The sequence below is a fragment of the Phalacrocorax carbo genome, chromosome 1, assembly GCF_963921805.1.
Source record: "Phalacrocorax carbo chromosome 1, bPhaCar2.1, whole genome shotgun sequence".
NCBI classification, from domain to species: Eukaryota; Metazoa; Chordata; class Aves; order Suliformes; family Phalacrocoracidae; genus Phalacrocorax; species Phalacrocorax carbo.
In genome coordinates, this window is record NC_087513.1 from 193,819,661 (window position 1) to 193,847,026 (window position 27,366).

The following is a 27,366-nucleotide window of genomic DNA, read 5'->3' on the forward strand; positions in this document are numbered from 1 at the left end:
TATGCAGGGAACTTAAAAAGCAAATAGATTTTAAATACCCTGATCTTCAAAACAGTTAAATGAAGAAGGTCTCAAGTATGCATTTGTAAAGTAAAAAATTAAGTAGTAGTAGCAGTAGTAAAATTTTAAATAACAGTGTTTAAAAATTTACTGCTGACTCTGCTGTATCTGAAAATAATTAACAGACTTCAACACTACTACTTGAACATCACTGTCAGTTGTCTTAATCTTTCTGTTTAGAATGGATATAAAACAAGTATACCCCCAAATTTTTTGCAGCATAAGGACTGTAATGAAGGGAAAAAAGAATATAGGTGTATATATATCTATAATGTAAAAGAAATATATAAAAACTGCTTCTCAGGCCTACAAGTACAAACAATCAGAATTCCGAATCACCTTAATGGTTATATTAAATCTTTAAAGTATGAAGTTCTTTGCATTATGACAGTAACTCAGGCTTTTCTTTTTCCTGACAATTTATCAATTCCTGACAATTCACCACTAAAATAGATTCAAAGTCAAGAAAACTGTTTTTTCACAAAAGATTCTCTTTCTCCATGCTCCCTGTCATATTTGATTTTTCTCCTCTTTTAAAGAGGCAACTACTGGCAACAATGAAAAATTCCTTCAAGGCATTAGCCCAGTTCATACACTTCACACGAGATAAAGAAATAATTTACACAAAACTCAAGACAAAAAAGGAAAATATTAAAGCAAAAGTAATGTAGAAACATCCAAAAAAAGGAGTCTAACTCCAAGAGGATCTCACGTCTCAATAGCCATCCTTCCAACTCCAAGCAGATGTTGCTATATAGACTTAGCTAAATTTTATAGCTTCCCAGAGTTGATGAGGAGCAATGACTGAGAGTTGGCCATGGTGCAGCAGTCAGCAAATAGCAGAAGAGACGCCTGCATGCACCAGGAGACACTCCAGCCAAAACCAACCGGCTGAGCCTGGCAAGAATATGCAAGCATGGCTGCCCCAGAGGACACTGAGCCTAGCAACCCCTCTGGCTTCCAGCCAGGACTCAACCTGCCTCCCCAAAAGGCAATAAAAGGGCAGCCCTCGGGAACTACCCAGGATGCTTATCTTGCCATACAGACTCTGTCAAGGCTATGGGGTGCTGTCTGCTTCAGGAACCCCACCTCTGCAAGGATGGCCAGGGCCCATATAAGCAACATAAGTCAAAGATATGGGATGCCACCTCTGCCAGGAACACGGACTCTCTGAGGGACCGATACAAGCATAACATGGTATGCATGTGTATGTATATGTGTGTGTGGCACTGAGTGCATTTCCCATTAATTCTGCACATTTCTCCAAAACAATCTATGGATTAAAAAAAATAAACACCTTTCCTTTATCTATAAAACATCAAAAATTAAGCCCATACATATACCCTTGTTGGGCTTTCACTTAATATTATTTCTGGCAATATTAAGCCACAAATCATAGTGCAGGCATTCCAGGTTACAGACAATATTCTCCAATATTTGGAGCTTATTTGGTCATAACATTGTTTATTTACTAGACTGATATGTAGTACAAGTCAATCTGTGCAGGCTGGCTTTACAAGATTAAATTAGTTATATGCAAAGGAACTTACAAAGCAACTTAAAGAAAGATGGTTATCAAATTGCATACGGGCAAAAATGAGGATTAAAAAAAAAGAATCATTTATTGCATTATGGATAACTACCATCCACCAGATGGTTAATATGTTGTGCTTCGAAAAATCACCTACCATTAATCAGAGCACTCCAGAGTCTTTAGAACACTTTAAACTAATAGCTGAAGGAATGTAATGCAACAAAACTCAATACCAGACCTCAGAGAGGGCAGAGGAGACTTTACCTAGCTTGCTAATCAATTTGATTCTACCCACTCACTTTTGTATCCCTTACTCACAAATACCAAGACAAACGCGCCAAATTGTGCAAGTGCAAGGTCCTGCACCTGAGGAGGAACAACCCCAGGCACCAGTACAGGCTGGGGGCTGAACTACTGGAAAGCGGCTCTGCTGAGAAGGACCTGGGAGTGCTGGGGGACAACAGCTGACCCTGAGCCAGCACTGTGCCCTTGTGGCCAAGAAGGCCATCGGTATCCTGGCGTGCATTAAAAGGAGTGTGGCCAGCAGGTCGCGAGAGGTTATCCTCCCCCTTTTCTCTGCCCACCTCTGGAGTACTGTGTCCAGTCTTGGGCACCCCAGTTCAGGATGGACAGGGAACTGGTCGAGCAAGTCCAGCGGAGAGCTACCAAGATGATCAGGGGATTGGAGCATCTCCCTTATGAGGAAAGGCTGAGAGACTTGGGTTTGTTCAACCTGGAGAAGAGAAGACTGAGGGAGGGATCTTATCAGTACTCATAAATATCTGATGGGTGGGTGTCAAGAGGATGGGACTGGGCTCTTTTCAGTGGGGTGCCCAATGGCAGGACAAGGGGCAATGGGCACAAGTTGGAACACAGGAAGTTCCACCTAAACATGAGAAAAAACTCCTTTCCTGTGAGGGTGACAGAGCAGTGGAACCGGCTGCCCAGAGAGGCTGTGGAGTCTCCTTCCCTGGAGACGTTCAAACCCCACCTGGACATGTTCCTGTGCCCCCTGCTCTGGGTGTCCCTGCTCAAGCAGGGGCGTTGGACAAGATGATCTCTTAGAGGTCCCTTCCAACCCCTACCATTCTGTGATTCAATTTAGTTTAACGTTGCTGCCACCTTCCATTATGAATGCACAGGTTGAGTCAATCTTCTGTTGAAACACAGAATCACAGAGGGGTTGAGGTTGGAAAGGACCTCTGGGGATCATCTGGACTAGCTTCCCCTCCTGAAGAGGCCACCTATACAGCAGGTTGCCCAGGACCATGTCCAGACAGCTTGCGCGTTATCTCCAAGGATGGAGACTCCACAACCTCTTTGGGCAACCCGTCCCAATGCTCAGTCACCCTCACAGTAAAAAAGTTTTTCCTCATGTTCAGATATAATTCACCATCTAAGTGCTTGCCTTGAGGTCTTTACATAAATGTGATACTCCTCACTTTTGTGAGTTTTGTAGTTTTACTGCAGTCAATAATGTCCTTGGTTATCAATGCAGGTCATTATCTTAACACTCCTCCACAGTCTCTCATGATGCATTCACACATCTGTTTTCACTCGGTATTACATTCATATCAGTTTCAATAGTTCTGTTACTAATCCCTACGTATCCAGATTGAAAGCTGCAAATTCATCAACTATTCACATGTCCTTTGCAGACCTTTTATTGTGATTAAAGTATACCAGCTTTTTATTATGCAGACTGCTGTCATTTTAAAATGAATAATGAATGAGCTCATTCTGGTCTACCTCATCTTAAATTTTGTGACAATGGACTACTACTGTATATAAGGAATCAGTTATAGACTGTTACACTAAGATGACAATTACTATGTACAAAAGCAAAACATTCTATTTTCCTTTTAAGGTTGGAGCATAATTTGTTATTGTAAAAGAATTTACATGTAATGGAAAGGAGAAATTAAAACTGGCATAAGGGCTGCATCTAGAACAAAAATTTTTATGTTTCTGAGAACATCGATTAGGAGGTGTTTCTGACACAGAAATAAATGGATATTCCAAAGGCCTGAATACATTCAGTCAGCCATTTTGAAAAGTGTTTAAAAATGTAAGATCTCTGAATCATTATGATTACCATTTTAGAAAAAAACTGTTGAGAAAACATGACAAGGCCATCTGCCTGCAAAAGAAATAAATATGCTGAAGTGAGACCTGAAGCTGAGTTCAATACTCAGTCAAGGTAACAATAAAGAGGCAAAACATGCTTCAGAGAAGATTTTGGCTTCTTTTATTTCAGACAAAGGACAGACATCAAGCTGAATTTTTTTCTGAACACTGAGAATTCTAAACATTACCAGCTTTTGTGTCAGTTGCATTGCCAAATTTACTTTGTTCCTTGGTGACTGCATTTTTCTTTTGTTCTGCAAGTCTTTTGGCATTTCTTTTCCAACAAGTAGGGAAAACTGTCTTATCACCAAGACAGTTCAGAAACAGAATGCAAATAAAATAGCCTACTATATTAGTTCAGAGACAGTTAGTCAAACTAACATCAGTCAATCTGTCTGATGATAATCAGAACTGATGACAGACAGGAAAATGGGGAGAGGGGACCACACAGCAGACTATATTCATCTTTTTACTGATACTGCGTCATTTTCAGACTACCCACAGAAGGAATCTTTTCTCTGCTCAATTTTAACAGTTCTTCAACAGCTAGACAGGCACTCATCCTGCTTCATGTTAAACACCTTGCTCACTCTCAGCCTCAGCCACAGAAACCTATCTCCCTATTTTAAGATGTTTGAATACATCTTTTCCAAAGCTTGGAGCTCTGAGCTATCCAGGCAGTGTTATCAAATTAAATTCTGGACCACAGAAACTGTTCCGTAAGTAGGAACTCTAAAATCCTGTATTTATACTTTTGTACTTAAAATGATTCCACGTTTCATCTAAAAACCCATTCAAGCACATTCAGAAGAAAGTTAAATATCTAGATTTTTATTTCACCTTAGACGCATCAAATCTTCCAAGTGTTTCTAGCAGCTTTACAACTTGTATTCTTGTATCTTCTTCACAGAAGAAAATCCATGAGGAGTTCCCACCATAGGTAACAGAGAAGCTAACAAAAGAAATTAACATTTTACTAATAAACTGGCTTGTGAACAGAATGATAGATTCAACCCACAATCCCCAAATATAAGTACTTTGCAATCAATTATTCTTTTACACAGAAACATAAACTTTTACTGCTAACTTAGAATTATATATCAAAGGCTATAGTGAATGGATAAAGATATTGCCTCTGCTGCTATCTATTCATATAGCACCAGTTATTCCAGAAAGAAGGGAATAGAGATACATAAAAGAATGTCCACTCAGAAATGTATAGGTGCTACAGGTCTAATAGCCATCTATGAGTTCAGTTTATAGGTAGGTTAAAGTTACCTTCCCCATAGTACCTTAACTTTCTTCCAAGAAGCCCCACTGTTGGGCATCTAACACCCCTGCAACAATCACAAAAACATCTAATAACAGGTTTTCTCACAGCTGTTTGACAATGATCATAATCATCATCTGCAACTTAAAAACTTCATTAGCTTTTTCAGTACAGTGAAACTTCACAGACTGAAGGGACTCCACTACCTTCCTCAAAGCTAACACTAATCTCTATGCAGGATTCCTGACTCCAGAAAATTCTTATTCCTCATTTCTCTACTCCTCCTACCTTAATTCTTCCACTAATTAGCAAAACAAAGCCTTCTTAATTCATAACATCCTAATGGTAAATACCTCCAATCTTTACTTGTCCAGTTTCCTCTGCATAGCTTTTACATTGATTTAATTAAACAAATCATCTGAGGAGATGGATAAAAAAATTAGCATCTATAAACATTACAGATTTCTTCCTCTAGAGCATTGTCTACTGATGAAATCAGCAATGAAAATAAACAACAGAAATGTAAGTCAGCAAAAGTAAGTAAAAAAGGGTGATAGGATCATTTATGTTTTACGGAATGGTATTTACAAAAAAAACCAAACAACCAAACCAAACCCAACACCCAAACCCACTATCTGAAAAATACTTATGCTAGAACATGTAATACATGTAATACCTGCCTCTGCAGGTCTTTTAATTACATGCTAGAAGCACCAGATAGTTGTCAGGTGTTAAGCTAGTTCAGTCTTCTTTCATCTGGGACAAGTCATTGTGCTGGTTTTGGCTGGGACAGAGTTAATTTTATTGACAATAGCTAGTATGGGACTGTGTTTTGGATTTGTGCTACAAAAAACAGTGTCGGTAACACAGAGATGTTTTAGTTACTGCTGAGCAAGGGCTTGCACAGAGTCAAGGCCTTTCCTGCTTCTCACCCCACCCCACCAGCGAGTGGGCTGGGGGTGCACACAAAGCTGGGAGGGGACACAGCCAGGACAGATGACCCCAACTGAGCAAAGGGATATTCCATACCATAAGATGCCATGCTCAGCATATATACAACTCGGGGAAGAAGAAAGAAGGGGGGGATGTTTGGAGTGATGGCATTTGTCTTCCCAAGTAACTGTTACATGTGATGGAGCTCTGCTTTCCTGGAGATGGCTGAACACCTGCCTGCCCATGGGAAGGAGTAAATTAATTCCTTGTTTTGCTTTGCTTGGGCACGCAGCTGTTGCTTTACCTATTAAACTGTCTTTATCTCAGCTCATGAGTTTCCTCACTTTTACTCTTCTGATTCTGTCCTCCTTCCCACTGCGGGAGAGTAAGTGGGCGGCTGCATGACACCTGGTTGCCAGCTGGGGCTAAACCATGACAGTTATCTTCCCAAAAAGCTACCTTTCCTCTGTGTCTTGCAATGGTATTTGATTATTCACTGCTTTCTGTTTATGATACTTCATCTGCTAAACTATAATAGCCAGAAGAACTCACAATCCATTTACCCTTTTAGTTCTTAGAAGCATATACTTGTTGCCTACCCAACACTGAAATCGGGGCAACTCTCTACCATTCAGGCAAGCAAACAAGATACAATCGCTGGGAAAGACACCTTCTAGCTGTTCCTTCTAAAACTTGCCAAACAAGTACAGAAAGGGTATGAGACATCCTCAGGTTTTAAAATAATGTACAGTATTCAATGCCCCGTGAAGACTGAAGGCTTTTCTCTCATGCTTTAGAGCTCAGCTAGAACTTTAGTAGAGAAATATCTCGATTTACATGAAAGCAGGCAGGTGAAGGGTAAGGACAAAACACTAGAATGACCCCATGAAAAGAATTACTGCATCTTGTGAATACAGCACATGCAAGTTCACAAAAAGAATGATCTGTTCATCTAGCTATTGATGGACAAACAGAATTATATTCAAGGCTAAGTATTTAAGGCCTGCAAAGATTCTTTTGTAGATCTCACAGCACATAAATCTGGATTTCAGGTTGCAAGGAGCCATTGGAGATACTCAGGCAAGATCCAGTTTGGGGGTAATAATTTCAAAATGGGATTTCTTCTCTGCTTAATGAACATAGTTGCTGAGAAGAAATGTTATGGGCCTTCTGGAAACAGTAAGGGTACTGTGTCATAAGACATCCATTGATGTATTATTACATCTTCTAAAATGAAGTACTTTGTCAAAATTAACCTGTGCCCAAGAACTAAAAATTAAGGATTGTCATAACTGTTTAGAGGCCTCCTTAAAAAAGCTGACAACTAAAGAGCTGAGGAAAACCATTCTTCTGAAAGCAGTTTTCAGATAAGAATGTATCTTGTATCACAATTCCAAGCATCATCAGCTGCTGCAGAATGGGCTGCTCTCCCTTCCTCCTCTTCTGTCCACTGAGAAAACTAAACAGTAAAGCCTCACAACATTGGCATACTTCTAAACTACCTCATATCTTCGTTTTGCCAACAGGGGTAAGTGGAACAGCAGACAAGGAAATCCATGTTCCTGAATTCTCAAGATGGAAATCTTCCACTTAAGATTACTCTCCTGACTTCTAAAGAATTTTCTTCTGCTTTATCACACAAATGAGCATTTGTATTTTTGCTTCTGAGTTTTGCCATATTTTAAGAGCTGTGTCCGTAAACCCTATCACCAAGACATACATAATTCAGAAGAGGAGCCACTAGGTCAGTGAAATAGGACCTAAGAATGAAAAACAAAGATGACTGATAGTTGGAACATCATCTTCCAGTTTTTCAATTTACTTTAAGTCTCCTTCTGCTTCATTTCACAGTTTATATGTATCTCAAAGATAGCTACTACACAAGCATTATTTTCATGTTTCTATGCACACAGAAAGCAATGGAAAGCAGAAGGAAAGGCATCATGTCCTGCAACCACTCTGATGAAAAAACCTCAAAACAAAACAAAAACATCCTTCTGAATAACTCTAGCAAATTATATTAACTAAATTAAGCCTCAAGAGGCTGCAGAGCCTCTGGCATCAATTTCAAAAGCAAGTTTTAGGCAAAGAATAGCCTTCAGCACCATGGAGCTTTAGGAGTTTCTGAAACAAACATCATTACTTCCTAAAATTTTGCAACATACTACCATGTAAATGCAGCATGTCTTCCTCGGAGACATCTGCAAAAGCTAAGAAGAAAAGATATTTGATATTACCTGTCTTCTCTGACCATCCTAAGATGAAAACTGGCCATATAAGGTTCTAAAAAGATGTTGAAACCTACACCTTTTCACTATTGAGGCATACCACCTCTTAGAAACACTGTAAGCAATAAAAGATAGAAACCCCAAACAGGCAAAACTATTTATTTTTTTAAAATTATTTATCCACTTCATTCAGCCAAGTAATCTGAAAGGTCACAAATTCTGAAATACCTCACACCTTACACTGTGAGAAGTGGGATCAAATATGAAATTACAGATTTTTAAAAATGGTATTTTTTGCCTAGTTTACTTCCCTAATAATTTTAAAACCCACAATGCTTTGAAGAAGGTAGTTGGTCAGTTACATTATATTATTGTTGCTCTTTCATTTAAAATAGCTTTCTCTTATTTAATGAAATTTAACAGAAAATTGTTTCGCAAAACAAACCGCAAAAAAATAGAGTAAGAAGGTGAAAAGATAAGGTTGCAACTTGCATTCCAAAACTTCCCCTCTGAAAAAAGATGTCTAATTAATATTTATACTCTTGGTTACAAAAAATTCCAAAAGTAACTGGCATTCATTATACTTACTCTCTCATTAATGGTAATATTGTCCATGCACCTTCGTGCCCATCCATCTGATGAATAAGCAGAACCGTAGGTAATTCCTTTAAGAAAAACAAAAATATTCCCATTAAACTTGAATTATATGCACTTTTTTCCCTAAATACCAACTAATCTTAAAAAAATTACTCTGGCATGACTACTTAGTTCTTCATTGTTTTTTACCAGCAAGGAGACCTGCAGAATTGATGACTTAGGATAGGTACAAAACAAGGTGACCTACAATTTAGGGAAAGTACTTCTTTCGACTCTTTATTTCTTAACTGTTTGTTAGATACAAAGCTAATACATTTCAAGTTAAATGTTTTGTAGAGGTCCCATGAAATCAATTAAGCAATATATCATCCTAATTTCCTTACCACATCATAAAATCCCACCACTGTAAAGAAAGACTTATAAATAACGTAGGGTATTCTACAAAGGCTTCTATTGGGCAATTACATTACACAGAGCTTATGTGAGAGTTCTAACACTCTATACTTTGCTGAGTTCAGCTTTGACCTCTCACGTTAACATCAAGACGAAAACCCATGGATTTACACAAAAATCAAAATGAGGAGTTAGCATTTTTTATTCCCAAAAAAAAATCAAAGAAGCTTCCTACAAAGGAAAAGCTTTTCATAAATTTCTTTGCTCTTTTGTTATCTCTTTGGTGGGGCAGATTCTGATGTCTAGCAGACAAGCTGTCATTCTGGGGTAGTTCCCAAGAAAACACCCTTTAAAACATGGTCCTCTGATAAAACAAAGTGCATCATTTATTCACTAGATTAGACATGTAAAAAGTGGGATATTTATATATATATCCCTCTATATATATAGGCAGTATCTTACTCTATTGATTTACTGCATTTGGAAGTACAATTCTCTACTGCAGCATCATTAGAGTCTCAGCTGCCTCTACAAAGATCTAAATCCTTTGGGTTAGGTAACTGTACCAGTACTGAAGCAAAAAATCTTCCTGCCAGAAAAGCCTAGCCTCCCAGTTTATCTAAACTTCCTCACCACCTAAGTACATCCCATTACAACAATTAACCTAACAAAGCACTGCACTTTAACCTAAATGATTTAATACTAGCAAGTAAATGATCATCCCACCTTTCCATTATACAAACTGTTTCATGATTAAAGGCTCATCACCATAAACACAAAGCAGCACAGAGGAACAGTAACAGGGTAGGAGTGCCAGTAATGTAATTGGAGAAAAGGGAGCACCCTGACCCAGCTCCCCCCAAGGCTGTCCCAGGGGAGCCATAAGCCTGTCCAGCTGTGACCCTCACTAGCTAAAGAGAAGGAAAAGGCTCCCTACTCACCTTATAGTCTGACAAGGGGCTACTGCCTACAGGGGCATAGGACTCATTACAGGATTCAGAAGAGCACCTTGGGATGGCACAAACCTTATTACGAGATGCTTAGGGAAGACGAAAGACCAGGAAAAGAGGGATCAGGGTGGTTTGAGGAACAACCACCATTGGTAAACACAGGGAAAAAAGGGGTTGGTCACTTGAAACAGATTGCTGGCTGGGAAGCTTGTCTGGCCATGCCCTGCACGGATCACTGCAGTCTGTCCTGTCATCTTAAATTCCATTTGTAACTCCTGGGCAGGAGGCTCTGTGTGTCTCTGTATTTGAAGGTCGGAGCGCCTGCAACTGGAGAGGGGACCTTCAGGGGAGAGTGGGGTGCATGCATGGTGTGTGTGTGTTTCAGTGTGTGTAATTGCTCATGAGCATCAAGATGGACTAGGAGTAGAAGACGCTTGGGAGCCAGGTATCAGAGCAGCTGCAAGCCTGAGGCAGACACTGGGGAGACCAAGGGGCCTAACAGTTGGTTACTGAAAGAGACAGGAGGTCCCAGCTACAGGAGAGCCTCTGGGGTGCAAGGGTCAGCTACTGATAGTCTTGTAAGTCTGCACCAGGTACCAGAAAGACCCATTTGCATGTGTGTGTCTGTGCATGAGGCAACAGGGAAGCCAGGGGTCAACTAAAGGATACTATGAGTGTCTAAAGCTGCTGGGAGGACCCATAGCGTGTGCACGCCTGGGTGTGGGCATGCAGGAGCAGGCCTGAGCACCAGCAACCGGCCTAGCGCTGTAAGACACACAGCAAGCCTCACATGCCCATGCGCTGGCAACTGCAGAGACTGGGGATGGGAGACCAGCAACTGCACGGACTGAAGGTCAAAGACCAGCTAGTGGAGGCATCTATATTGTAGAGATGTATAGTTATGTATACACATTCCACAAACAGGGTTTCATCCTGACCAACCCAAAAGGTGAAACAAGGTCAGGACATTGGTGCAGTTTGTGTTTGTGAGAGTGCTGTGGTTTGTGGTTCATCGAGGTGGGTGACAGCTTAAGTATGTACACACAGTGTGTGCTTGCATGCACGTGTACCTACTGGGAACACATGCTCAGCCTCGCTACTGGCCAGACCTGGGGACACTGAGCTGCAGCAGCCTCACCTTGGTCAGGCTAGCAGATTTGGCAGCTCTTACGACAAACCATCTTGACCTCTCAAAGGCCTAATTCCTTTCCACTTATACCATGCATATGCCAAATATTTTTGTTTGATGAATGCTTCCTATGAATATAAGCCAATTCTATTAACATAAAATTCACATTTAAACACAAAAAATATTCATTCTCTAAGGAAAGCTGTTAGATAAAGTTCAAACTACTTCCTGATTCTGTCAAGTCTGCCTTAAATCCTTTTTGAGGGTAGTTAAGCATAGCACCTAGAAATACATAAAACCTTCAAATTTCATGCACTAAAGAAAACACCTGTACCACTCTAAAGAATAACCATGTCCCTCAGGAGTGCATTGAGCCTATAAAATGTAATGCTTTACTGTTTTTAAAAATATTTATGCCATTGTAAATGACCCAAATTGAAAAGAAACAATGCCAAAACTCTAATTTGGAGCAGGATATTCAGCTGCACATAAAATATCAGTGGTTCTGATCTTTGGTTCTAGTTCAAGCCAATCTATCCAACACCTTTCTGGTTAATTTCACTTTACTGCAAAACCAAAGAAGTCCAGAGGTTTTTTAGCAGAAGTAACAAATCTTAGTAAAAGTATGCTCAACATCTGGTATTTCACTAACCTGTAACCACTTCATGGAAAAAACATTAAAATATGTTTGCTTATGGGATTGCAGATAAAAGGGTAAACCTCTGTCTTTACAAGCATATTTGTTTTTACAAGCGTACAAACCCTGCAGTTATGCTAGTATTTGTACGCGGCCACATATTTCATGCACAATAGGAGCCAGACAGAGATAAGAGTAGTTAATATATTCAGTGTCTGTATCACACTAAAGGCTGAAGTTGTATTCATTTTAGATACAAACAACATTTGCCTGTGCAAAAGGTATGAAGTAAATTACATAATCTAAGTAGCTGTACCATATACTCAGGTGTCATCTCTAACAAAAAAAAAGAACCCCAACCTAACTCTTTCCTTTGTGCAGATCAAAGGAATGATGATAAAGAAAAAGCACTCTTTCTGGAGATAATGTGATAGTTTTGCAAGGTATCTTTTCTTTTTGACGGTCACATAAACCTGATCTTTCTCTACCCAACTTCCTCTAAAACATGAAAATACATGTCCTGTATACACCTTTCCTCCAAGCATCTCTAATAATGTATCAATTCTGATTTAATAATGGCGATGCTTAAAAAAACACTGTACAGGTAGAATGGCCTCTTCCAAAGACAGAGGAGTGTCTCTGTTGCTTTTCCTTTCTCATTTTATGTATTTTCAGTCCGAACCTAGTGGAAGTGGACTGACCTATTAATTTTATTTATTCTACCTTCAGTACCAGGACAGAAAAACGGCAAAAAGTACCCGATACCACCTTTGGGGAGTGAAAGGGCAAGTGCAGGCTGGCTCATCAGGGGATGGCTAGATAGTCCAGGTAGTGAGAAGAAACTTACACACTGTGCCTGTGTACAGGGATGCATTTGTAAGAGAGTTTCATGAGATACTGTATTCACTGGTTATTTTATCTTGAAACTGTTGTTTCAACAGTTACACAGCCCATATGGTTTCACACATTAAAACTTTACATATGACATAAGTCAAATTTAATCTAAAAAGATTTTAATCACTTTCCAAGACCAAGAAACCATCCTCCCCACTTCCAGATTACAATTGCAAACTCTACACAGGAAAAAAAAACCCAACGAACCTAAGTGTGAATAAAGGGGTTAGATCCACATCTTCAATTCAAAAGACATTGACACAGCCTCATACATACCTTTACAATAATCTGGTTTTATTTACGCAAGTCAAAGTACAAAGATGCTAGTGACACACTCAATTTCACAGCAAATCGTCAACAGAACTGAAACCAAACTCCGGGCCTTGAATCTAAACATTAAAATACCTCTTGATTAACATGTGACAAGCCTTGGGGAAACAGCATATTGTCCTGGTTTGGCCTGGGATAGAGTTAATTTTATTGACAGTAGCTAGTATGGGGCTGTGGTTTGGATTTGTGCTACAAAAAACAGTGTCGGTAACACAGAGATGTTGTTGCTAAGTAGTGCTTACACTGCTCAAGAACTTTTTCAGCTCCCCGTGCTCTGCCGGGTGCAGAAGAAGCTGGGAGGGGACACAGCCAGGAGAGCTGACCCCAACTGAGCAAAGGGATATTCCATACCATATGATGCCATACTCAGTACATAAAGCTGGGGGAAGAAAAAGGAAGGGGGGGATGTTTGGAGTGATGGTGTTTGTCTTCCCAAGTAGCTGTTACATGTGATGGAGCTCTGCTTTCCTGGAGATGGCTGAACACCTGCCTGCCCATGGGAAGGAGTGAATGAATTCCTTGTTTTGCTTTGCTTGGGCGCACGGCTGTTGCTTTACCTATTAAACTGTCTTTGTCTCAACTCATGAGTTTCCTCACTTTTACTCTTCTGATTCTGTCCTCCTTCCCACTGTGGGGGAGTGAGCGAGCAGCTGCGTGACACCTGGTTGCCAGCTGGGGCTAAACCATGACACATATCCAATGAAGATGATGATTATTCACAGTAAAAGAATTGCTAAGAAATAATTAAGAGAATTGCTAAACTGAAACAAGTATCTGATATCTTTCTGTACTGCATGCAATTTCATATTAATCTACCAAAACCTATATGAGACATGCACAATTATTAGAGAACAAAACAGTATGGTGTAAAAAAAAAACAAACAAAAGAGCTAAGATTTCATAGACTACAAGGCCAAAACATACCTCTGAGCACCCAGGATGGCAGAGATCATCCCCAGCTAAAATAGGACTTCCAGAGCAACAGCTAGGTCATATCCTCTAAGACCCCCTAGCAGATCTGTGCTTCCTTTCTTTTCCACTGAATTTCATCAAAGCATAACTAAACCTTGCCCTTAGTGTACGGTTTAGTGAGAACATGGTTTTTAGAAGATAATTCAAACTGGATGTTGCTCACCACTATTTACTGTATGCCCTATATGATATAATATTTTAAGACTCTGTATAAACAGATAGGGAACTGCGGTGAAACGCAAAACAAGCCAGTAATATGTTTATTGTTATATTACTGAGCCACCTGATCAAAGCAATTAGCAAACTTATATTATAGAAAAATACAGTAGTGTATAGGAATCTGCTCTTAATAAGTCCAGTATGCTGGTATCTGTAGGTGCCTTGCATATATCCCTGTGCTTTTAAAGTTTATTAAACTGCCTCATGAAATGCAAAACTGGGGGCAGAAGGGAGAATCCTAACCCTAGATGCTGTTGTTGAATTGCATAGTTCCAGAATTAGAAAGTTTTCCTAGTTTTTGCTCTCTATGCTCTAAGAGCACTTAACAACTTTTTCCCTACACTCTTATCTTCCTTACAAAAATGAATACTAAGATACATTCAGAGCTAGCCTATCTACCCTCTTCTCAGCCCTCCCTTGGGAGGTTAAATAACCAAGCTCTTCCAGTCACCCGTTATGACTACTTTGACAAAGCAGAGCTGTGGAATACACACTGAAGTCTCCTTACAGCTTCATTTTCACAAACATGCCACTTCTGTAGACACCCTGAAGGGTTTCTAAAATGACAGAAAGTAAGAGCTAATCCCCTACCCCTAAACCTAGTGGGTTAGCCAATTTGCTAGGAAATGCCACCATCAAATACTACACTGTACACTATATCTTCTCTATATTCTAACAATTGGCTTCAACATTGAAAACTACAATACACATTTCAAATATTTTTCATATTTTAAAGACATAAGTATCAATATTTGTCAGAGCACCAAGTCCAAAAATCCAGGGCAAAACATTACTTCAATATACCCCTTCAATAAAACTCATGAATGATTTAAATTACTATTTTACAATACAACTGTAACAAAAGTACTTTGCTTCTGTTTAACAAGTCAGTTATTTGGGAGCTTCTCCAAGATGGCCACGGCCTTTTTAACATTTGCTCTATTTCTTTCTTTAAGCTGTTTTCATAGAACCATAGTATAGTTTTGGTTGGAAGGGACCTTTAAAGGTCATCTAGTCCAACCTGACCTTGAATGTTTCCGCCTCTCTGGGCAACCTGTGCCAGTGTTTCACCACCCTCACTGTAAAAATTTTTTTCCTTGTATCCAGTCTAAAACTAACCATTATCCCTTGTCCTATCATAACAGGCCCTACTAAAAGGTCTGTTCCCACCTTCCTTACAAGCCCCCTTTAAATATTCAAAGGCCGCAAGAAAGTTTTTTTAAAAAAACATGTTGTTAACAAAACAGAATATCCAATAAATAGATGTTTTGTTTTGCTCCTCAGAAAGCCTGAAGTAATCTACTGTCTTCCATTAGAGAGAATCTCCACTTCTGTTCTATTCTCAGATGCCTGGTTATAATTTTTAAAAATAATTGAATTTTCATAATATATTATGTGCGGTTTCAAACGGTTCAGGGAAAAGCCATAGCAGTACCCTGCTTTCATAAATCAAGAGCAAGATGCTGTGTGTAAGTCTGTCATCAATTATCTTACATTAAAGAAAAGATGCAAGTGTTTACCCAATCATATGGAGGTAATAGCTGTAATTTAAGAGAGTGATATGAAGTGTTCCTGACTATAACTTCAGATAAAGGGCATTTAAAAAAAAAAAAGGGAACACTTTTAATGAAGAGGAAGTGATTTTATTCCTTTCTTCCTACTGTACGTTACATCAAAATCCTCAGAACACAACTTAGCTGCCAGAAAATATACTTGAATGAACAACCAAAACACTGACTCCTGACTGCCTGCACGCTAGATCCAACAACTCATTGACTGGGAAAATAGCTACAATAAGTATTTGTATCTGAAGGGACTTTTTAGGCAATTAGCTGGAATATTAATCCTTACGCAATAAACTATTTCATCATCAAAAAGAAAGCTTTCTACTGCAACATATTTCTGTCTCAAAAACCTATAATCATTGATGTAACTTTGTCATGTGGGAACAATGCTGGTAGCCACTGAGTTTTTTTATTCTACTGGGTTGCTCTTCAACAATAGTCAGAGTAAATATCAGCATGCATGTTACAATGGTGGCAACTGCTAACATGCTGCCTAGAGTTCCCACAATTAGAAAATCAGTAAAAGGTCCAGTAAGGTTTTTGTGATCCAGAAATTATTCCCTTGTGGTCAGTAGTAATCAGTGTTAATTTGGTATACATTATGTTGATGTGACACCACAAGATTTTCCTCAACTACGAGTACAAACAGTTGTCCTGCAGCAAACTGAAAAACAGTCATACAAAGAATTTATACGTGTGCATAGGTTTTCCATGATCAGGAGCAGAAAATGTGTCGACATCAATACAATTGCCTCCAATCCTGCAGACAAAAACCTGAACAGATCAGATGTCCGACTCAGATTGACCAGGACATGGGAAGACTCAAGAAACCACTAAATTTAAAAAAAAAAAGTCTATCAACAAATTAATTATGCCCCCCCAGTTAGTCAAAAAACATAAAATACTTCTAATTTCATCTATTTTAAGCTAGTCTGGGCTACATGTTTCAAAGATCAAAATAAAGTCTGGAGTCTTCCATTAGTGCTTGCTGATAAGAGTTGTCAAGTCCTGACCTTTCAAACTGAAAAATATAAAAATCTAATTTCATTCTTGTAATTACTGAGATGTGAACAACATTCATAGGTATTGATCCATTTGAAAATTATTATAATGAATCTTAATTCCTAGAAAAAAAGGACTTATTTACTAAATAAAGTTCAAACCTAATTGCAGGATTGAGACCTAGACCAAAAGCAGCTCCTACCACTTCCTAAAACACTGTCTCATATATTCAATCTAGATTAGTCCATTTTTGTGCATTTTTTTCCTACTCACCACACTGTCATGCATCACAGAATGCACAAATTGTATTTCTTTGGGATGAAACTAAACCAGAAGATGTGCTGTAACCACTAATGGACTTCAGTTCACAGAACTAGTCCAAAGTAAAACCCTTTGAAATGCCATGTAACACCAGAGCTAGCTCCTCACAGCCAACTGCATTGTTCTACGTATTTGCTCCTACTGCACCAAACTACTTGCTAATGTAGAAATAGTCCAAATATTAGTCCAGATGTGCCAAGTGAGTATGGCACATCTGCTATACTTTCAGTTAACTGGGATTTAATAAAATAATAATGAAATAAATACACGGAATTTGAGTCAGTCTAATATTTAGTTTAAGCAGCAGTCTGACTTTTGAAAACTGAGACAGGTATTTGAACCTGCTAATCAAAAAGCGTACCTTTGGAAGAAGACACAATCAATGTAAGATTTCTCACCAATTTATTCTGCATCTTCTCTTTTCTCCCCTAGTATCCCCTATCTTCCTTGTTTTATCCTTTTGAGAGTTAACGATCACCAACATCCCAAAGTCTTATTTTGTAACAAGAAAAAAAAAGTGTGGAAGAATCTGGAAAAGATTTGAGTGTTTATTATAATAAATGCTACCAGAGATGCGTATAATCAGACAGTAGCCTAGAATGACAATAATAAATTGCACTAAAGTGCCATTTGTTTGCTTATCGCTTGCGTGAATAAAAACCAGTCAGGAATACTGTCTCCACAGCTCACAGTATGCAAGAATTCTGAACAAAAGCATTCATACAGAAGACAGACATGTGATATACAGTACACAGCTATTATTCATGAAAGTAAGTATTAATGGTGATCCATAATAATGTTGCCAACTGATCTGAATAAGATAATTTAGAATGCCTGTTTGAGACATATTTTGTTTTTAAGTAAAAATTCACCTCACACACTAATATTATCAGCCATAATACTAAAATCCATTCTCAGACAGAACATACATAAACGCTTCAAACTACTAAATTAAGCTATTTATGGGATTCTGTTGATTCTTTTATTATTAGAAAATTGTCCATTCAAAATCTATAAAGTCTATTCTAACATTGGATGGTTTACAAATTCCACATGTCGTAGACACAGACAATGGCTTACTTCTGTCTTCTGCTTTTCCCTCCCTTTAGGCTATAGAAACAATATAAGCTCACTAACCTTCAACTTTTTATTGCAATATCTACTGAAATTCTTAGCCTCACAGAGTTTTAAGAATTCCCATTTCTTAGTAGATTTTTATATTCACAGACAAATAAATCTGGAGCATTTTTCACTAACAGCAAGTTTGAGGCAGTCATCTCCCTAGATAAATTAATGTGATACGTGGGGCAGCAGGTCCCTTCCCCCCAGTAGTCTCTTACCAAGTAAACCTGAAATACATTTTCCAACTTAGGAAGAAGAGAACAAACAGGAACAGAACAGAAAGAAGCTTCCACAAGGCAAGATATTTGGTAAACAAAGAAAACTATTAACATGTACTGATTTTAAGGGTTAATTTTCATTATTTAGTAATTCTAGTCTCGTGTATACTTGAGAGCAGCAAATATGGCACTCTACTCAAAGATGACTGAGCAATTTCAACATAGCAGAGAGCAGTCACAGTGGAAAAGGAAACTTTAGATCAATCTCTTATTCATTCTTTACTAATAAAGATACAGCTTAGTCAAACGGTTTCATTCAAATCCTATGGCGTGTGCAGAGATTGCTGCAGAAGGGGCCAACAGGCACCTTTGCCTAAAGCACTTGGAACTTGCCAATTTCACATATATTTTTTTGTCCTGACATGAGAAGTCATCTCTAAGGTGACAGGCCCCATTTTCTGCATACAAAAGCCAATGCAGTTATATCACGTCTGACCAGGAAAGCAGCTATATAAAAACAGCATATGATGTGTAAGGCAGGGCTGAGAGGAGCCCATTCGTCACTGCTAAAACCGTTACAAGATCTCATTAGTGCACTATTATCTAACTTCTACAAATTCTTTCTAATCTTCTAGCATTACAGCATAGGTAAGTTTTACAGTTTCAAGCACAAAATAGTTAACAGGCTAGACATCGATTTTGCTAATAATAAAGCCAGTAACTGTCAAAAGGACTCTGGTACCTTTGCAGAATAAGCGTGGGCATATCGGAAAGTCAGAGATCAAACAATTAAAACAAAAAGCCAAGAGAACAGCTGGAGAAAGGCAGAGATAAAACAGAAATCAGTCAAATTTGTGAAGACCTGCAAGATGACCTTGAAGAGAAAAGATTCAAGACAATTCTGAAATACACTTTCCAAACTAAATAGTAATTTTTATACATCTTTCCTGAAACACTTTCAAAAGGTTTGATTTTCAGAACATGGAGGCACCTCACCCTTCAACAGATCAGAATTTAGAAGCACTTCAGAAGTTAAGCACCTAAATATTGAGGCCCCAAAATGAGCAGTTGCATTTTAAAATGCAAATCCTAAAAGAAATTAAGCATTATGAAGACAAGCTTTGTACTCAACAGGAAAGAAAATGACCAAGAACCTGCTGATATCAGGCAGTGTATGTAAGCAGAATAAGTAACACATCAGAAAACAAACAAATGCAGATGCTAATATGGATAAGGAAGGGGAAAGATGAACTTCATATACTGACCACTTAAACGCACACACTTCTTAAGAGACAAGGTTTTTATACTGCAAGCTGTACCCACATAATAGAAGTTTTGTAGACAAATTTGGAAGATAGCCATAAATATGAAAGTTTTGGTTGATGTTACAAATGGAAGTCAGGCAAAACAGAAGCAAAGGGGGAGGGAAAAAAGGTTGGATAAAAATTAAGGTCCAACTAAACTTTATACAGGAATCTGAAAATGAGGGTAAGTCTGAAATACTAAGTTAATCCATTAATTTGTTTTCTGTCTTCTAAACAAAAAAAAATTCCAAATTATACAAGATGCACGTATGCAAGTTTAGGATAAAAGTCAACTAGTATGGCAATATTTAGGTGTTCATTCTCTAAATGGAAAATATTGTCAGTGGGGAACGGACAGAGACATCTTGTTTCCAGAATTTTCTATTCATAAAAGAGAGATGATCCAGGGCTTTTAGTACTTACTGGTACTATCATGACTCATGCAATACAAACAGAAAAAAGCATCACAAGAGCAACACATACTGGGTACTACCATACTCAAAGCTTTTGGAGGCAGATTTGTGCGGTTGCAGGAGGCCACCAATAAAGGCTGGAATGCCTTCCTCCCCCTCTTTCACTGCAGCGCCATGTTCCCTCATTGCTCTAATTTTTTGAGTCCATGAGGGACCACCTGCAGGGACTTCACTTCTTTGAGACAGTAAGAGTGCCAGATGCTCCAGGTACCCAACCAGCATCTCTGCCCTCTCCACAGAGAAGTGCAGGACTTGTCATCTCAGCAAGATACCTTCACACAGTCGATTGCCAGTCATGTGCCAGATTCATCATTTTGCTGGGGAAAGAGCCCTGCTGATCAAAGACTAGCAAGACCTGGGCCAAGTAGAGTGGCATAAAAGATTAATATCACAGATGACATGACAGTATCTTCCCTAACAGCTCTGGTATAGACTGGCATCTACGAAGAGGGAAAACCGATGGAAAGCTAATGGAGAAGGTATGCCGAAGAGCCTTGTTTTTCATAAATAAAATGAACAAAAACTGTCCACTGCCTGGCAAGATAAACTGTTACATCTTAAGGAATAAGCATATTAAGAACTAAGGTGATAAGCACATTTCATGAAGCTACAGGATTTACTTGACATGATTAAATCCTTGCAGAAGAAAAGAAAGCTGTAGCTAGGAAGGAAACAGACTGCACACTAACATTTAAAAAAAAGACACTAGATCTAATAACACTGGGAAATAAAATAATTAAAAGTTATGCATACAACATAACTGTTCTAATCAAAAAAATAGTGTTGATCTAGATACTGTGGAAAACCTTTCCAAAAAGACAAGCTGTTGTAGACATGGAGATGGAGGGGCAGGACAGAATGTATCCTGACACTTCACTTAAATATAATCAGTTAAACCTTGTTAAAATTGCAAGATCCAAAAATGAATCATTTGATCAATCTCAGCTGGAAAGCAGCTTCCATGGCATGGGAAACCATTATAGGAGGGGGAGGAGGAAATAGGGTTTCCAGACTACAACCTAGAATCTGAGCAAGTAATCTGAAAGTTGAAGCAACAAATATATTATGGGTTACACTGCACGTATGGTATTAATTTTGAATGGTCTCAAGCAAATTAAGTCTATAAATATTTCATCTAAGTATACAGATCAGTTTAAAAACAACTCAGTTGCAGTGAATGAGCAATCTTTCCGCTAAATTTTATAACCACAACATTATTAACATGCATGTGAGCTTTACAGTAAGGTAGCAGTTCAGACCTACTCCGAGAACCACTGGGAAATTTTAGCTGTAGAGCTTGTTGTAGGTCAGGAAGAGGAACATATGCCTGTTCATTTGTGAAATACCTCTAACAAGGAAAAAAAACCCCACTTCTTATTTTCTGTCTTATTTATTTACTTACTCTGAAAAAAACCCACTTTCAGAGTTGCTTCCATCATAGCCTGATGGTATTAAAAATCTCTTTCAGGTGAGATATGGATGTCAGAATTCATTGTGGGAATAGTATGAAACAATAACAGAGGCTTTTGGACAACAGAACTTCAGCTAGCTTCACTCCAGCATCTGAAATCAGATGTGGAAGTACAGCTGGGAAGAACTTCAGAAAACATTAATTCACCCAAAAAGGAATGCATATCCCAATGGCAAATTAAGAAAAAAAAAAAAAAGACAGTCTACAAATTCCCTGAAAGTAGTCTCTCACAGACAGCCAAAACATGAGCAGGAACAATTTGAAGGCAGATCATTTGGACAGGAACATAGTGATGGCTTAACATAGATACATTAAAATTCAAACACACTAATTATACTTTTTTTCTCTCTCCAACACTTTAACAAAGAAATCTTCCATATTATTGAAATAGCGCAATGCTGCCATCAGTACAGCCTACGCAATTAAAAATAACAGATTTTTAAAGCATATATGCCACGCTCAACAACTGGCACTTTGGGAAATGGTATTGTGGCCATGAATCCAACGACATAATAAAACAAAGCTGAGATAGGCACCAAGAGGCTTTTCAACCTTAGAGATGCAGCAGCTAGGATACTGAGTTACAGCCAATTTGTGTTGGAAGCAGAAAAATAGAATCTTCTGTAGGCATGATCCCGTAAGATAACAAAGAGACTGAACTTCTGAGGCACAGACCACTGGCAAAGGCCAGCTGGGTTTCTGATCATTTTTGTTCCTGCTGCGCTTCAGGAAACAGGATTTTGCAAAATTGTTTTAAATAAAGAAGAACACAACTATAGTATGCTCCTAACATTTGTCATCTGTTTTCATATTAGCCAAACTGGAAACTGGGAGATTGACATAGAAACGATGTTATGAAAATTTAATGAAGACGTTAACTAAAGCAAGTATTACTCAAACAACATAATATGCAGGTTTTCTATGTACAGTTCCATACTTTTGACTCTACTTGTTTCTTTTAAACTGGTATTAGTTATCACTATAGTAACAGTCCTCAAACTCACAAACGAGCAATATTCTCCTTTATATGTAGGGACAGTTTAAATCTGTGAAACTTCATTTCTATGAGATGATACAAAATATAGGATTTTGCTCAAAACAAAGTAAAAATACTGCAAATTATAGTTACAACGCTTCTGTAAAACAGAGGTCATACTTCATCTATTATTCATATGGAAGTATGTGATACTCAATTTTCCAATACTCCATGGTATCAGTCTTAAAATCTTATTCTTACATTCTTGTTTTTTTCAGGTTTGTTTTGTTTTTTTTTTTAACTCCATAATGAATAGTACTAATTTGCTGTATTTCTTCTGGTTAATATACAGATGATGCTATTTAGTCTCTCTGCTTTTCAGGAGAAATAAATTTTTTTGAACATAACGAATCGGCTAAAGGTGTTCAATATAAGAACCTTCAAGAAGGAAAAAGAAAAAAGAGCATTTGCTCTACTATACCAGTTTTCATAAAGAAATACACAGACCTTTGTCTTCAAAACAGTGTCACAATCCCAGGCAATTAAATAGCATTAACTGCATCTGAAACAGTTAAGGTATGCATAACTTTTAATTATTTTAATTTTTATTTCAGACAAAATGTATCATTTCTTAAAAACTGTATTTTACCTCTTTTCTAGTCTTCAATTTAATAGCTGAAACAGTAATCCTGGTTTTCAATTTTTTACAAAGATAGAAAGGAAGAGTCCCAAATATTATCATTTCACCCTCTGACAGCTCCCTTATTCTTATCTGGTGTTTCTTAGGAAGGCCTAGTTTACAGAGCTTCTTTAATGCTCTGAAATCTCAGAAAATTTTCAGGAATTTTCTTCATTGCTATGTTCTAACTGAAGAGTTTTGGTTAATATTCAATAGATCGCTAGATATGCTTTTAAGCATGAACACAATACTGACATCTACTGGTGACTGGAATTATAGATTAGTTTCACATAAAATTATTTCAGTACAGAGTAAAAGAAAATAAATTGACAAAATGCGTGTAAAGATTAATATAAACATGAATGTCAGTGATGTAATCCATTTTAAAGCAATGCAAATATTCTAGTTTCATTAAATAACACAAACCTAACAGCTGGCTTCCACTTCTCATTTTAAAACAGAGGAAAATAATAACTAATGAATCCTTAAGGACTAAACATCTATTGTTTGGTCCTGTGACTCCAGGCAAGTGAGCCTGATGATTCAGTTGATCCAATCCTTTGTTTCAATACAGCAGCTGTCCTTTAAACACAAGATTTAACTTCCTTTGCCTGAAAATAATATTTTCATATGAGTTCTGTTTAATAAAAAATGCGAACTTCAAATGTTGATGTGCGGAAGTTAAGAAACCTTCTGTCTCTTCTCCATAGTTAGTATTACTGGGTCATGCCTCACGAGTTGACAAAAACAATCAAGACATGGCAAGTACATGCAGGCTACGCTCACTGTTTCCTCTACATTGATGGCTTTCTCCTGTTCCCAGATTTCAGGTATGAAATTTTTGGTATGATGTATTTCCATGCTTCTCTAAGATGCCATGAATGCTGTTTAACAGGTACCTCTTATTACTGATAAAACCATCACCATTTCAGCATTTCAATAAAGGAATCTCCTTAATTAAAAGTTTTTTAAAAGACAGTTCAGCTTGCTCAAGGCAGAAGTACTCACAGGTACAACTCTTTGATCACAAAAAAAGATTTTACCTCTCCCATAAAACACGCCTAGATTCCTGCCACATTGAAACTATTTATACTTCCACTTATTGATCTTTTCATCATTCATATTCTGCAACATCAATTTCAGAACTCAACTAAAATCCTTGTTTTCAACAACCGAAGCCATAATCCTCTCTGCATGCATTGTAGCTGAACACTTGCCCCAATCCCAAAGAGGACTCTGAAAGAGCAGAACTCCGCAGAACAAAGGCTGTTCACATGACTGATTTCATTAAGGGATTAAAAATTGCATTTAGAATGGATTTCATTACAACAGGTTTGATAAGCTTGGATAAATGAAGCCTAAAACATCCAGGAACCTGATTTAGGCACTCCAAGACCAAGATACTTAAGATGATTTAAATCAGACTTCTTTTTCCTTTCCAAAAATAACCTGGAATTGAAAAATGGGTCCAATAACCTCACAGCAAGCTATTTCATGTTGGGGATGTATGCCTCTTACTTTGTTCTATTTTTATAGAAGACAAACAAATAACACATTGTTTATGTACACTTAACTTTCAATGTAAGTCACTTAAAAACCTCTTCTCTCTAGGCTAAAGCTTTACAAGTAAAATTTCATATTAAAGTGTTAAGTCAAAACCAGACTTGTACAACATGCAGCTCCCAGGCCAACATGGCCCACCAGCAGGCGAGAGGCAGAGAGCTTAGTCTGCAGTGGGGTGGCAGAGGAACAAGGAGTAGTTAGGGAAGGTACTGCACCAGGGAGGGAGCTAATACTGACCCTTGGCAAGAGAGCTGTGAAGACTACTGTTGTAGGAAGTAGGGAATCCTGTGTCAGGATTTTCATGCCCACATACATTGCTGCTCTACTGCCACAGTGCTACAGTTGTGCAATGAAATTCTGACAAAATCTGCATTACAGCATCTTCATTGGCTCTAATAAAACACTCAAAAATTATTCTAAGTATTGCTTAAATGCTATGTTTTTCACTTCATAAAGAAAGCATCTGACTTTTTCTTAAAGGCACACTCCAAGACTTTCTTGTTATCACTTTTATGTCAAACGCCATTCAAACACACACAGTTATTATACAAAAAGGTAGATAGTTCAAATTAAAATTATTTGGTGATTCATCACAGCATACAATTAGTAAACAGCCACTGAAACAGTTCTCTCACAAGCACACAGAAGACAAATTAATAAAATGGATCCAAAAAAAGGCGCAACAGAAAACTATTTTTTTAGTAAAACACAGTAAAAACATACATAACAAGGTGCAATCTATATTATCTAAACATACCTTTCCCAGATCTGCAGCCTGTTTTAAAATATCTCTTTTTAGATCTTCTGCTCTCTTGGAATGAAAAGAATTACTTTGACTCTGGATGATAAATACAATTTCTTTTAATTCTGTGAACCAGAAAATAAGAAGATTTAAGGCAAAATAAATTATTTTCAGTTTTGTTCCAAGGCTACTGAGAACCCAGGTGTGGGGGGGGAACCTATTACATAGCAAGCTATTTCTTTAGTTACACAAATTTTTCATTAAATAATAAAAAGGCATAATTTAACAGACAAAAAATCCAAACCAGTCCTTTTAAGGATTAACACATAAAAAGTATGATATGACTAGTAGATGTGCAGCAACAAAGAAACTTATGCCTGCAGTTAACAGTAGCCACAGTCATTAAGTTCCTTTTTCTCCAATATACCAGCAGTCATTATTAACAGACTTAAAATGTGTTAGTCATAGAGCAGAATCTGCCCTCGCTATGCAATGGATGAACACGAAATGGAAGAGATGCTTCCTCAAAAAAGAGCTTAAAACCCTACCCAGAAACAAACATCAGATGAAGAGAGACTCATGTGAGAACAACGAGGTACTAGTTTTATCTGGCAGGACAACATCAACCCCTCAAATGCGTGCTTACAGTGTTTAAATGCAGCACAGTTAAGAACTTTCAACAGGAGCGGAGACTGTGAGAAATTTAAAAGAAAATAATGAAGTAGCTTTGCAAACATTTTTAGACTGAAAAAAAATGCTGATTAAAAAATACAAGTAGGTGATGAAGGCTGATATCATGGAGAAACTGAAAACAGCCAGATTTGTTGATGACAGATAGAATAATCTCTCAGCACTTCGAAAGCTAATAGAAACAGGCAGATTCAATCCCATTCAGAAGCAGAACACAGCAGAGGATGAAAAGGTGAAAGGAAGAGGGGAGGACAGATGCCCCTTCCAAAATTCTGAGCAAGTTTGACCTGTGCTGCACAGCCCACCCAAGACCAAGATATAAAACCTCTAGGAGAGCTTTCTAAGCTTACTCTTAAGTAAGAGTTACTGGTATTCCACTGAAACCAAACTTTCAATGAGACACAGGAGATGGCAAATTGAAGACAGTCCAGAATGAAAGTTCAGTAGAGAAAATCCAGAGAGTTACGGCTGACAAAGCTGACAGATTTTACTACAGGCAAGGTCTGTTTGAAGATAAACATCCCAAGGAGAGAGCACCTTAGAGAAAGCATGGGAAACTTCTTTTCAGGCAGCACAGTATTTCAACACTTCTAATCTGCCGTTTCACTGCAATATAAATTCAAGTTTTACTTCATGCAATAATTATTTTAAAAATGTATATTCTTGTATCATAGATCAACTCAACCTAAAAGGCCCTTGTTCACAAGATCTTGACCTCTAGGTTAAAAATGTTAACTTGGCAAATAGAGCAGAAATGAGTGAAGAACAGTGGAACAAAGATGGAGAATAAATGTCCAAAGCAGGAAAATAGTAGTCACAAGGAGCGTTAAACTGAGCACATGAAGAAGGATCATGAGAAAAACAGTGGCAACAAAAAGAGCATTAACCCCAAATATCTTTGCTAAGATAAGATGGCCATGTCCAAGACCTGACCATCGATTACACTCGTTTGTTCCTCTGAACAGTT

At 38.0% G+C, this 27,366-nt stretch overlaps 1 protein-coding gene across 3 annotated transcripts in view; it reads right to left on the reverse strand.

The window, feature by feature from the left end:
- B3GLCT (beta 3-glucosyltransferase) overlaps window positions 1-27,366 on the reverse strand; it is a 65,779-nt gene that overhangs the window by 23,195 nt on the left and 15,218 nt on the right. For 2 of the 3 annotated variants that reach the window (XM_064441054.1, XM_064441053.1), the window contains exons 4-6: window positions 25,725-25,834; window positions 8,741-8,817; window positions 4,562-4,673 (exon numbers count right to left, since the gene is read on the reverse strand). In XM_064441054.1, coding sequence (XP_064297124.1) covers window positions 4,562-4,673; window positions 8,741-8,817; window positions 25,725-25,834 — 299 coding nt within the window. The remainder of the gene's footprint in view (window positions 1-4,561; window positions 4,674-8,740; window positions 8,818-25,724; window positions 25,835-27,366) is intronic. The other variant, XM_064441055.1, reaches the window with a different exon arrangement.